This window comes from Phoenix dactylifera, chromosome 7, assembly GCF_051530095.1.
Source record: "Phoenix dactylifera cultivar Ajwa chromosome 7, Ajwa_hap1_PhDact_Kaust_v1.1, whole genome shotgun sequence".
Taxonomy (NCBI): Eukaryota; Viridiplantae; Streptophyta; class Magnoliopsida; order Arecales; family Arecaceae; genus Phoenix; species Phoenix dactylifera.
In genome coordinates, this window is record NC_143196.1 from 31,597,735 (window position 1) to 31,611,899 (window position 14,165).

Below are 14,165 nucleotides of genomic sequence, written 5' to 3' on the forward strand. Positions count from 1 at the left end.
GTTTTCTGACACTATGCTATCTTTCAGAGAATAATGATGCATTGTCCCACTTATATATAGCTCACAAAATAAGATAACCGCACTGATGGTGGTATAAGTTAATTAATTTCAGTAACTGATAGTATAGCTTGTTTTTTTTTTCACTAATCATTAATAAATTTCAATAAATGTGGACCATACACATTGAACAAATGTGTATGACCAAGTTTAGCTACTGCAGTTAGTCAAAGCACTCATGTTTAGCTCTGGTGGACAGGAAAGCTAACTTTACAACAAATGTATGACCAAGTTTTTCCCCCGATTAAATACGATTTGAGTTCCGTTAGAAGTGTATCTTCTGTTGCACTAGGTCAAGATCAGTCTTCAAGCTTTGAAGAATATATGGTATAAATAAGTCGGAATGAAAAATGATTCTAAATGCATGCATGGTGTCACAAAAATTTTATTAGGTCTATAATCGTCACTTGGGATTTTTATAATCAACCAACCCACTATGGCAACGAGTTCACGAGTTGCACCAATTCCTCCTCGCCACCTGGCCGGAGAATTGTCCATATTGGCTATATGGAAGCCTTGTAGGACTACTCGGGTTTAATTAAGCATTTAGAAATTACGGAGCATTGTGAACTTTGATACCTTGGTGTAAAAACCGGCAAGCTATTGGTCATGGTTAAAGATGTCCCTTTTCTCCTTTTTTGTTTTAAGATAGATGAACTAAATGGCTAGTTGCAACCTGATGACCTAGCACTTTTTAGCAATGTTATTAGCAATAAATAAATAAATAAAATCTTGAGGTTTATGAAGAAAGTTTTCAAGATAAAATTTTACTACAAATGCCAAGTATAAAGGTGTAGATTGATATCATAAACAAGCTTAATGAGACAACTAATGCATTTTGCGATAACATGTCCCAGCTAAATACCATGCTGATGTAAAAAAACATAGAGTATCCAATTAAACCTACCTTATAAAATAATCATGCAAACAATTTCTAAAGGATCGGAGGGGAAAACTGGTGATGCTCTGGTATTCAGGTTGGTGGACGTTTTGGATTCAAGACTTGATGGCAAGCATGGTACATCGTCAAGTATATGAAGCAGCTTACTTGAAGTGGGTCTTCTCTTCCTTGCTTTGAGATTTTTTTTTTTTTTTTTTTTTTGGAAAAGAAAAGGTAGACCAAGAAGAGAAAAATAAAAGCTCATGAAATAATCAAAGATCTAGGCTATCACGATCGACATCGAACAACCATGCGATCGGGCTAGGAATATTTTGGACGTTAAGATGGACAAAAATGTTGGATCGCCTCATCCACGTCGCAAACAAGCAGATCTCCACCCATTCTTCCAGCTGTCCAAGAGCCGCTGAGCTGCATCCTTTTGATCCAGCCGTCCCTTGTGGCAGTGCACAGTGCACCCTCGCCATCCACACTCATGCAGCTTCTGGACCCCGTAGTCTCCCTTGTCCCAACCTCTTCACTGTCTAGACCTCAAAGCACAACATAAGAGTCATAAATCATATAAAACGTAGAGTACCGATCCATATAAAACACATAAAGATTGGCATAGAAAGAGATAATTAAACAAATATGCAGCACATAGAATCTATGAGTTAAAGATGGATAAAAAATGAAGGGGGCAAAGTTTGGATGATAGAGGATAGCTAATGACAGGATAGTGGTGATTGAGGTGGCACGAGGGCCCAAAGAGACAGTGGTGGAAGAATAAATGGGTGTACGTATTTGCATGCCTAGTGACCAAAAGGTCTATAAGCCAGTTATGTCCAACTTTGCGAGCCTACATACCTTGATCCAAATCCTAAATTGCATGGCAAAACCTTTTTTTCCCCCTTGATCAGGTTGACGGCTAGGTTATGAGGCTTGATATATATATATTTTAGAGGATCATCAAATTTGAGGAGATATAGGACTCAAACAGATCCATTGCATAGATAGAGCACAAAATCTCTCCAAAGAAAAAAATACTATACAAAAATCTAAAACGGAATACGATACTTAATTGGAAGCTTTTGTTTTTATTGTCTTCTTTTCTTGGAGAGAGAAGGCACTTGTCATCCATTCGTTTTATCGGCCAAGTGTAAAGGAAATAGCCACCAAGATATGGATAATATAATTAAGAGAAGGGTTTTGATATATATATATATATATATATATATATATATATATATATATATATATATATATATATATATATATATATATATATATATATATTGTGGAGAAGGGTTTTGATTTCGAAATTATGGTCTTTACCTTTTTCTCTTTTCTAGATATAAAATTTTTAGCTTCTTTATAGTTCATATTTTTATTCCGGTTATTAAAAACATAAAGTTTAAAAATGAAAAAAATCACTTTATAAGTAGAAACATGTAATTTTTTTTAAAAAAAATTTATACAAGATTGATATTGTAGAACCATAAAATTAAAATAAATATAGACGACTCTTGATAGAATAATTCAAAATTCAATAGTCTCATTTTCAAAAATAGTATAGATCTCTGCAAGTGAAAAGAAAAAGTTTGGAATGATGTAAAAGAAAAGAACGACAAACGATGGAAAACCACCAAACCAATACTAATTTAAAAGGTGATGCCTTTTGCCCTCTTATGCTACCGCCATTCTCAGCCGCAGCAAACACCTTGCGATAGAACAATGACACTTCCTGAAGAGAAAAAATAAATAAATAAATAAATAAAGTCCATCTCTGATCATCTATAACAAATCCTACTAAATTTGAAGCCCTGTGATCATGTATCAATTAATTCCGTGGACAAAGCAATCACCCTCCTATCATGAAAACAAAATCGAACGAGGATTCTCTAATGGAGGGAAAAAACACCATATTTCATTCCAGATTTCCATCTTCCATGAAAGTAGACTTGTAGAAAGTATTTCTCCATTGAAACACACATTTCTCATCTTTGGCGCCACCTGTTGAGAACTGGAAACGATTGTGAGCAAGGCCATGTTCAGCCGATTTGCACAAAGCATGAGCTTCCAACGTAAAAAGATTATAATTTCTAGGATAACAAAGAAACAGATTTTATGAACGGTGCAATTCTTTTTTCACTATGCAATAGGACAATAATTTCTTCACCAATGTTAACGACAAGCTTCGGAGTAAATTCATCAGAAAAAGGAAAAAAATTAAGAAAGAAACCAATGACTTGAGAAAACATAGAAAGGCAATAGAAATCAAAGAACCAGCATGATTGTCACCTTCCATGAGTATGCGACAGGAGAGAAAAAAGAGACAATAAAATGAACATACTAAAAGAATCTGGGGGCACAACAAAAACCAAAGAACCATGCGAAGCAAGTATTGCGGAATTCCGCCAGAGAACTTACAAAATGTGACATGAATGCCACCAGTGCTATTAATATTACAGCTGCTGTTGCCAGACTGTATCAATACCTCTTCTCTTCCGCCGATGTACACAGATACAAGAATCTAGGTGTGTGATCTTTTTGTTTTTTTTTTCCATTTTTTAACCTTTGTGTGGTATATATACCTTACAGGGTGTCAATATATCACAACACGGAGAAGACCTGGCCGAGGCTGTGTGTATGGAAGACCTTCCTCAACCAGGTACTGCTCGACTGCTGCAGGAAGCCTTGCTGGAGCTCGGATGCCCTTGGCGTAGTGACCGGTGCCTACAGATACCATGACCGACAGTCGCTTCCTGGTGGACCTTGCGCTGGTCCTCAGCATGCTCAGATCACGATTTAGAACATGTATGGCTTCCGTCACATGAAGTCCACGTAGGTCAATCACAGGGTCTTGCCCCAGGCTGCAACCCTGGATCTCGGGTGAGAGTGGATTTCTGGAAATTGTAACGGATAAAGCTCAGGTGAGAGTGGATTCCTGGAAAATTCTAGCAGATAAAAACAAGGACTCAAATTTGCAGGCATAATAACTTTTGCAGTCCTAGGAACTTGCAGCCACCCCTATGAAGATTAAGATCAGCCAAATTGACAGGCAGTGTGCCTAAGCTGTTGATGATATTTTACAATGACAACATTCTAAACATCTAAAACGGGGTCAATGCAACTTATGCAAATGCATATATATGTACATTATGTATAGACTATGCACCCGGGTTCAAATGGCACAAATGATCATCAGGGCAGATAATCCTCCATACCTCAACCAAGAGGGTGGGTAGAAAGATATGCTGACTAGTACAAAATAATCAAAAGCTGAGGCACACTAAGGTGTCAAGGTCTGTTGGAGCCTAGGCACAAGGTGCAGTGACAGATGCACATCTTCACAAAGTGAGGCACAGACATATTAATATACATATAAATAATAATAGATACATGCTTTTAAACATGAATTATCAGTTTTGGAAGACAAATACAAATAAAAGAAGTATTAGAGTTTAATTTTATATGCAAACTAAAAATAATTCCTAATAAGAAGAGGAAAGTAGACCACTATCCTCTGGTTTGTTTCTGATGGACAGAAACAACAAAAATAACAGGAGCAGGAGGAGGAGGACAAAAGGAGAAGCAGCAGGGGTGTCCCTGTTTCTGATGGACTGCACACAGAAGGAGAAGGAGATGACGAAAAAGAAAAAAAAGGTGGAGGAGGAGGAGGAAAAGAAAATGCTGGAGACTTACTGCTGAAAGACCTCCACACTAATTTCCCCGTTCTTTCTTCCTATGTTTCCCCCCCTTCCCCAACACATCAGCAGGTGTGAATCAATGACTAGATATTAATCAAGCACCCACATTTTTTAGGGTTTACCGAGTACGCCTTAGTATGTGCCTGCATTTTGGAATGAGTGTGCCTTTAGCACCTTTCCAGCATCCAATTAAAGGGCTCTGCCTCAAAAGAAGCGACGAGCTGGGGGTGCGCTTGCCCAGTACATCATGCCTAGGTATGCCTTACACATGCCTTTAAAAACAATGGACTAGTGCTTTTCAAACATAAATTCTAAATTATCCATCATATCATAATAAAAGTAGAACCACTAACGTCCATCCCAACCACATATCAAAAGAGTGGAGAACTGATGTTGCATTGGCATAAAACATTGAAAATTATCATAGAAATCATAATTTACTTATTGATGCATGGAATGAGGTAGGCCTTTATAGGATATGTTGGTAAAAAAAATTTCAGAAAGCCTACCCCAAAATGTTGAAGCAATACTTGATAGTCATGGTAATGCAATTAGTTTTGACTCTTGATAAATATACAGTTATGGTTATTATGACTTTGATGAACCCGGCTCAGTCAGCTGTCCCAGCATTTGGCATGTAACATCCTTGCTGCTACAAATCGATCAAAACCCATGAAGAAAGGAGTCTTAACATTTAAAATACAGAGGATGTCCCATACTAGAAATTATTATTTAAGTAATTTTGATGCGTTGCAAGATTTATTACCAAGTTCTTGGGCTTTGAGGAAAAAAACTAGGTTTCTTTTTGTCCCTAACATAGAAAAGCTAGAAATTAGCATGTGCGATGCTAATGGAAATGATTCTGTGCACATGTAAATACAGACATATAGAAATATGAGTGCGCATATATGCATCCATGGTGTACTTGTACACGTGGAACTTGTGTATGCTTGTGTTAGTACATCTGGGCATATGCTGCACATATTTGCTTTGAAAACCATATCCATGCTAACACGATATTCAAACTACAGTCGAACAAAAGTTAACGAAAAGTAACCTACTGAACAAGAAATATCATGGGGGATAATCGGATCTATCCCCAAATAATAACTAATAACTTTGCATTGAAAATTTGATTCAGATCTTAGCGGTACTGAGCATAAAAGTAACAGGAGCTAGAAACCAGAATACTTCATAGATATCTATATGTATTCTAGAGCAATAAAGACCAACCTATGTCGATAAATTGTTTCTTTAGCTTTTTCATGAGTTGCTTTCATCTGCATATTGCACAACTGCCCCTTCAGACTCAGTTCCTTTGCTAGAGCCTTGTTGCCGATTTGATAGGCTTGTCTTGCCTGCCATAAACTAATACAGGTTAACTAAAGATCCAACCTGAATAGCTTGTCCTCCCAGCTAGAATAAATGTGAGGGATAAGATCATTCCATACAATTTCAAAATAATTGCTGTTGCAGGGCGTGGATACCAAGAAGAAATCAAACCACATAGCTTGAAGGAATTTAGCAACCAAAATCAGAGTTTATAACCAAAAATAGTGATATAGCACCAAATAGAAAACATGTGATGAAAATTACTTAAACAAGTTGAGCCGATTTGACATGTTTGAGTAAGCTTAAGTTTCATAAAATTACAAACTCTCACCTAGTTGTCTAATCCTTCCAATGCTCAACAATTTTCCTTGTGGATAATATTATGTATAAGCATCAGGTTTAGAAACTTCAAGGTAAATCAAAGGGTCCAGGTAACTTGATGCTTGGCAATCTAGAATTAGCAAGTAAAAGAATATTCTTCTACCAGAAAAGTATTGGATTCTTCAGGGCCCATTAGACTGGGTTGCTGCTACTCTTTTCTTTTTCTGCTTTTATTTCCGGTTACTTTTGTTTTATTTCTATTCTTTCTTAAAAACAGAAAACTTATTTCATAGTCAGAACTGTTCTTCAATTTGAAAATAGGAAATAAATCTTAGGGCCATTTGTGTTTTGTTTATCTTTGCATTATTTTTTGCAAGCAAAAACAGAATCTACTATCTGAAATTTCGGAAATTTCAGATGCCTCACCTGATGATACATAGCACTGAATTGGGTTAGCGGACACAGTCATGTAAAGCGAGTGGAAGTGTCGGACTATCAAGTGGATTGGAATCATGTATATAGGAATTACTGTTTTTAAAAACAGAGAATGAAAAATGTGTTCCCAACATACTTTCATATCCAGATATTCTGATTATAAAGACAGAAATAAGAAACAGATATTGCAACCATTAACATTCATATGTACCCTTAACCTTGTTATATCACCAAGAAAAGACAAAACATATAGGGTATGTTGCTTCAACGCAGAAACATCAAGCATTACACCTATTTAGCCAATGATAGCAATCAATTACTGAAGATCCATATAAGCATGTTTTATATGATCATAAATAGTGTGATGTTTACTTCTCTGGCACAGAAATGATCAATAAGAACGCATCTACCTGTTCAAGGTATGTATTTTGAAGGTGTGCAAAATCATGGCCATCCTCCCTTGACTCCGAATACATATTTGCTGTCATCTCAACATTGATTTATATATACATAAGGAAAAACCCCTATTAAATGGATATTATAGAGCAATTCTTGATCAGCTACAAGAAAACAATTTAAGAATATTACCCACTGCTTCTCCAGTTTCGGGCCAAACTGGAGCTGCCTGCGTTGCACTGAGACCTTGCAATTTGTTACCGTAAGCCATTTTACCATGACCATATGAGTTAGCTAAAAGTTGAGAGCTTCTACTTGAGCCCACACCACCATCAGCAGAACCATTAATCTCATGTCTCCAATGACCACTATCATGGGATGCAAGTTTTCTAGCAGTTGAAGCAAAATCTATATCACCTCTAAAGATAGTGGAAGGAGATCTATATGTACTGGAAGCCTGCTGTATATCTTCTCTGGAATACTTGGACAGCCCATTTTGAGCACCTGCCACCAGCAGAGCAGGAAAATCCAGCATGCTAAAGCTTGGGGCTGCTAATGATTTCTGATTAAAACCACCACCTACCTGAAGATGTCATTGTGAGTAAAATAATGTTGTTTTAATGCCCCTAAACGGTTCTTCCAAAAGATTACTAAAAAATAGAAATAAATCAATATGACAGTTATTGAAGCATATTATGCAACTAGAAAAAAAAGAAACAATTACACCCTTTGTATTTGCCCACAAGTATAGTAGGATCTGAATGTAAAAACCTGATACTTTAAGTATCGCACTGCAAGAACTTCAGTAGTTCACTAAACCAGGAGACATCCCATAATCATTACCAAGATATATCACTTCCTATCTAATACATATCAAAAAACCAACCAAGGTCTTATCAAAATGCGCCCCCCCCCCCCCCCCCCAAAAAAAAAAAAAGAAAAAGAAAAATGCAAGATTCAGAAGAATAGAACATGTGGAAAATATCAGATTTCTTGCCTTAGCGGAAAAAAAAAAAACAGATTTCTTACCACGAACTAGAAGCCCAAGTTCTGTATGGTTTTCCATTTAAAAAACATAACGGGAAGAACATTTCGCCATTCAGTGATTGCTTTAGATTAGCAGGGAAAATCGATCAAACCATAGTTATGCTGGCAACTTGCAAAGCAATTAGGTCCTACGGTCAAACTCTCTCCTATCATATATTCCTGGTTTAGATTTGACTACGTCTTGATGAATCTAAATAAAAGAATTTCACAATTCCCCTTTGACAAGCTGCTAAAACTTAATGATACAGCAGTCACTATGCTTGCCAGAACCTAAGCCAATCCCCTAAACTATCTTAAGAAATCCCCTGATCCACATTTGTCCTCAAAAGTGCTCTTCTTGGTACACTGACCATAGAAACCACCCACAAAAAGCAAACCCAATCAAAACTTTTTCTGACAAAAGCTGAGGTTATCCGTGTTCTAGTTGCCTAGTAATAAAGAATATAAATCTACATACTCTTGGGAACGATATTTGTAAGCAAAAAAACCATAACTTGTCACAATTAACAACAATTACTGGCATATCCTGCTTACTTAAATTCTGCAGTGAACAATAGAAAAAAAATATTGCCCTTTTCAATACTTCTTTTGAGCTGTTTGAAAGGATGCAGAATTTTAAGTTCAGAAACCCACCTGCAATTTCAGAAAAAGTCCAGCTCCCAAATAAAAAAGCATATGCAATGTTTCTAGCATGCTTCATAAGATATAATAATGTTCATATTTTTCATTTCTTGTTCATTACTTAAAGCCTATAGCAGAGTGATCCGTTCACATATTATTTTGGTAAATAAGTTTTAATCAAGTAAAATATGTATATTCTTACAGTAAGAGTGAAACAGATTGTCCAACTAACAATAGATTTGAAGATTCTGTCTATGAACAAGCTAATGCATATATAATATAAGCAAAATTCCATTTTGAATGGTTTCTTGCTGGTCATCAAAAAACCTCTTCGGTATCATAATTGCATATATTAGAGCTAGGTTAGCATTCTTGAAGACTCTCCCATCAAAAACTTGATTGCAGTCAACATGCTACAATTGTCAGCGAGTTTTCTGGTCCTACTGGTTCTCATAAATGAAGTGCCAGAACATACTATTCTTATACGCAGGCAATGTATGGGAAAGCAAAACCTGAAGAGACAGCTGAACTTCTGATTTCTTGAAATCCAAGATTAGAAGTTCTGGAAAGGGACACCTAAAGTCTTTGTCCAAAAGCACAATAATTTGACTAGACAGAAACGGTACCTCAAGTTGAGTGAGAATCTTGATCGTCGAGTTCAAATCACATCCACTTCCATAATAAACATCTGCAAGGCTCTGCGCTGCAAAATCAGGAAACTTTGATGACAGAAACTCTAGGGGATGGATGGCAGCATCCTTGGTCACTGCACTATCACCTATTAAATCGTTTACTGAAACAGCACCAGAATCTCCATTGTAATAATGCCCATCCCTTCCATTGGTATGACGCTGTTCAGCATTGATGAATTGTTTACCCCAGGAATTGTCAGCCGAAGTCATGAAATCAGTTGAGAAACGTTCGCCAGCACAGCTAGAGCCAGAATATCCCATGTTTTCCCCCAGGTTGAGACCATCGCTAGAAAGTGAAGATAGATTTTGTCGCATGCGCAATGTCTGACTGGCAGTGGATGCTGAGAATCTTGATGTCCCAACACTATCCTGTATTGATAAACCTGCAAGTGAGAGATGTTCGGGTCCATGCAGCTCTTCTTCTCCCAAGGCTGTGAAGTCAGGAGTAATATCATCAGGAAGCTGACAACGCCAGTACTGATGTGCTTCATCATCTGAATTATTTGAAATACTAGATCCTGAACGATCTAAGGCTGTTTTTTTAGAAGAGCCCGGAACATCCTGCCTGGTTGCATCTGAGCTTTCAGAGTTTCCATATATATTTCTAAGGGCTGAAGGAACAAATTCAGCTGCATGGGGATTTAATGCGGTAACTTTGTTCAATGAGTTTAACTTGGCATCCTTGTTTGCCAGACCTTTGATGGACAAATTCATCTTTATTTGAAGTACAATAAATGTCGATATCTACAGTGCCTTTTTGTGAGATAAAGATTTTCCAGGAAGGATTTATCCCAATCCTGCAAATCATATATGTAGAAACTTACAAAATCAGAATAATATACAAAGAAATAATCATGTATGTAGAAACTTACAAAACAAGAATGATCTACAGAGAGACATCTAATTCTAAATGTAGCATTACCATTCACAGGGCAAAGATGTAGATATCAAATTGTACAACAAACTCAGAGCAAAAGCAGTTTGGTGATCCAAAGATAATAGCTGTATAATAAAAACAGCATTACTAGCTCGTGCAGAAGCTAATTCCACTAAAAAATTTGTTATAAACAGAGACACATGCTGCTATTAATCATCTGCAGATGAATGCTACCAGATAACTTTATTTTCCTACTGGGTGTCCAATTGTGGTGTGTTGTGTAGGTGGGTGGGCCTTGTTTCCTCCCTTTTTCCTCCTTTGAGAGAGGTACATAAAGGAAGATCTCAGTTTTCAGCTTTATCATTGTCATCATTTATCAATCAAAACTCAAATGGAAATAGGAAAGTTCACTAGATATAAAGCAACATTTTCTTCCTATCAAATCCCTAAAAGAAAAGGCTAAGCTCTCAACAACACTGCCAACCACTATGCATCAGCTAAGTAATGCTTTGTATATCTTGCATGTTTTCTGCTCATGTGGAAACCCCATATTTTTTACCTACAATATATAGAGTTGTAGAATTTGAATTTAATTGGCATCCTGGATTAATTGGGGAACGGTACTTGTTATACTTCCAAATTTCCTTACTTTGAATAAACTTACAGTTGCAGTCAGGGGCTACAAATTACCATTCAGGAACCCTTTTAATTTATATCATATACGATATTGAATGCCTCACCAGGATACATCTTTTAGATGTGTTGGGTGCACCAAACAGACTCATTCAGACCAAGATACCATGTTCTGAAAGGGCTCATGGGGCAGGGATGTAAGTCTCTTTCAATTCTTTTTCACAAATATAGATCTAATTAAAGGGCTAGCATTTTTATGAGTAGACTGATGGTTAGGATTAAGCTTAGTGTAGGGGAGAAGTGACCTTTAGTCCTTTGCTTTCTTTTCTTTTTATCTTCTTCTTGCCTATCCTCTATTCTTCTACCTAGGGCTAGAGAATTTGCTTGGAGAAGTTCACTGTTCCATATGTATTTGCTCCCAGATAATTCTGTGCAAAATCTGAAGCAAAATCCAGGAAAATGGACCTGAATCACAGTCATTTTGTTCTCTTGATTGTCTCTACACTGCAATTCTCTTGCCCTGACATTTTTTATTGTCTACGGTTGCTTGATAACAGCCAACCCAGAAAGTCACAGATATCCTGGTCAAAAATCTTTCAGCACAGTCTTAACACATGAACTAAGTTTTACGAGTCGTTTCTTTCCAAAAGCTACACAACTTTTCTTAAGATATTTCAACCAAAGAAACCCAAATATCACATATCCACAAAATCTCACCCGTGTATTATATGTATAGGCCAGGTTTTCCATATCTTGACCTGCAGCTATATTTACATTCCAATTCCATCCATTGTTCACAAAAATAATAAAAAGAAAAGTAAACGCACATACAAATAGCTTAAAGAACTCAAAATCCTCTTTATTGCTTTAAATACATTAGTTATTCAAGAAACAAAGATATCGCACAAACTTATTAAGCATCACCACAGATCTTGCAAGCTTCATATCATGACCACCCCTGTCAGTTCATCTGATCTCCATTATCCAAGTGTTCAACAAAACCCCAAAACTTCAAGTGTCACCCATCCTCAAAATCAAATTTTCTGTTGAGCAAACAGGTGGCCAGTTACTGTTGTTAACTTCTTTAATAAATTTGATGATGATCCTTTCCCCCTCACTTTTTCTTGCTTCCTTACTCAACTGCCTAATACGACAAAACAGTATATCAGAAAACAACCAGACCGCTTCGTAGATTAAAATCCCACCAGATCTCCAAAAAGAAGGAAACTGACCAAAGGAGACCCGGAAATAACATGAAACAATTCAACATTCAAGATCTCAGACCAAAGAATCCTAAAATCCAGCAGCTTTGGCCCCCACAAAGAAAAAACATCCATCAAGAAAGTTAATTTCATGAATCCTCGCCAAGAAAAACATAATCCAAATCAAGATTCACAGATTCCGGCATCAAATACTGATCTAATGCAGTACTATAAAAAAAATCAAGAAAAGGCCTGGAAAAGAGCAAGAAAACGAGATCGAGAAAGAGAGAGAGAGAGAGAGATCATACCTTTCCCCAGATCGATCAGAGGATAAATGGAGGGAAACCGACCCATGGATGAAAGAAGAGAGAGGCACGAGAGGAATCAAAAACGAGAGAAGAGGAGCTCCGCCTTCTTGTTCCCCGATTTCTCCTACAAAATTCTCCTTCGAGCCTCGAACCGATACGCGGATCCCCTTCAGATTCGTCTCTCCGAGCTGCCTCAGCCTCGGATTCGGGGGGAGATCTCTCAAATCCTAGTCGCCTCCGCGTGGGTCCCGACCTTCGCCGCCACCGCCACCGCCATGGAAAGAAGAAGCTTCGTACAAGAAATAGGAGAAAAGAACGAGCAAAAAAGAAAAGAAAGAACCCCACCTAGCCTTTCGCCTCCTCTCCTCTCGATTACGATCACGCCTCTCTCTCTCTCTCTCTCTCTCTCTCTCTCTCTTCGCGCGCTCCCTCTCTCTCTCTGTTGTTTGTTGACTCCTGGCCTTGCATTGCTGTGAGATGATAGGACGCGGACGGCTCTTAAGCAAGCGCGGGGATCCGCTGCTGGGGTCCAAACAGCTGGGCCGCCGTTGGATTTAAATCACGGCCGTCGGTTTGTCTGATATCGGACTGGTTGACGTGCCCTGCGGCCCCGGTTGGGACGCAGTGCGAGGCCGCGGGCCCCACCGCGTGACATGGTGGCACTCTCGCCATCATAAGGGGTGGCGATGGACGGTTGAGATTTGGGGGGGGGGGGGGTGGGCCCCGTTTTGGACACGAGTGGTGCCGGTGCGCGGAGACGATAGAATCGTATTTGTGGTCTCGGCCAAATGATCAAGACGTGGATTGAAATGGAGCTCCAACTGAACGGGTGGCTGGAAACTAGGGGGGGATATCCTGTAAAAGGTTCGAGGGGAAGTTGAGGTATCAGATTACGCACCATGAGAGGGTGATCATATCTCGTCCCCACCTCCTCGGTAGCGTCTGAGGTTTTGATTTTTCAAGTCTGTGTATAAAATGTGAATTAATTCGGGAGTCTTCTTAAATGAAATTAAATGTCACACGAGCATCTTAACTAATCATCGAATGAAATAGTTTACCACCCATTTGTGCCACGAAGAAGATCATTAATGCAATTTATTCTTGTTGATCGAATCCAATTATCTAAATACCACTTTACATATTTCTCATGTTTAAGGCCTGACGTCATCATCAGTCTAAAAGTTCAAATTTGTTAAAATCTAATCACAAACACCATGATTGGTTCGTAGTTAACTCTAATAGATTCGTGTTGCAGTATTCCATAGTCTATACAAGTATGAACTGGATCCATTCTAATACTATTTGTAACAATGCAGGATCTCATCCAAAATGACTAGCCAAAAGGTATTATTTGATTTTTTTGATTCTGTATAAATACGTAAGATCTACTCAACGAATAACCGATATGGAACTAAACATATGCCAGCATGAATTTTCACGCTATTTTTTTCTCATGCCATATGGGCAGCTGTTGCATGCTAAAGCTTTGGACAATATCACAAGCTATGACGGGCGCCAAGGCGGTCCCTGCTCCTTTTTGCTCTCGTCTTCTTTCTTCTTCGTGAAACCCTTACCTTGGAAAAAGCTTCCTTCACATGCATGTCATATGTTAGTTGACACATGATGGTAAAGCACACATCTCAAAGAAGTCCGTTCG

At 38.0% G+C, this 14,165-nt stretch overlaps 1 protein-coding gene across 1 annotated transcript; it reads right to left on the bottom strand.

Annotated features, from left to right (window-relative positions):
• Positions 1-3,259: 3,259 nt before the first annotated feature.
• LOC103702161 (polyadenylate-binding protein-interacting protein 7-like) lies at positions 3,260-12,982 on the bottom strand. Its single transcript, XM_008784479.6, has 6 exons — positions 12,509-12,982; positions 9,423-10,285; positions 7,321-7,711; positions 7,143-7,213; positions 5,878-6,002; positions 3,260-3,840 (listed from the first exon to the last, which is right to left on the bottom strand). The coding sequence occupies exons 2-6, from the start codon at positions 10,200-10,202 to the stop codon at positions 3,540-3,542; spliced, it is 1,668 nt and encodes a 555-aa protein (XP_008782701.2). The 5' UTR covers positions 10,203-10,285; positions 12,509-12,982; the 3' UTR covers positions 3,260-3,539.
• Between the last annotated feature and the right edge of the window lie 1,183 nt (positions 12,983-14,165).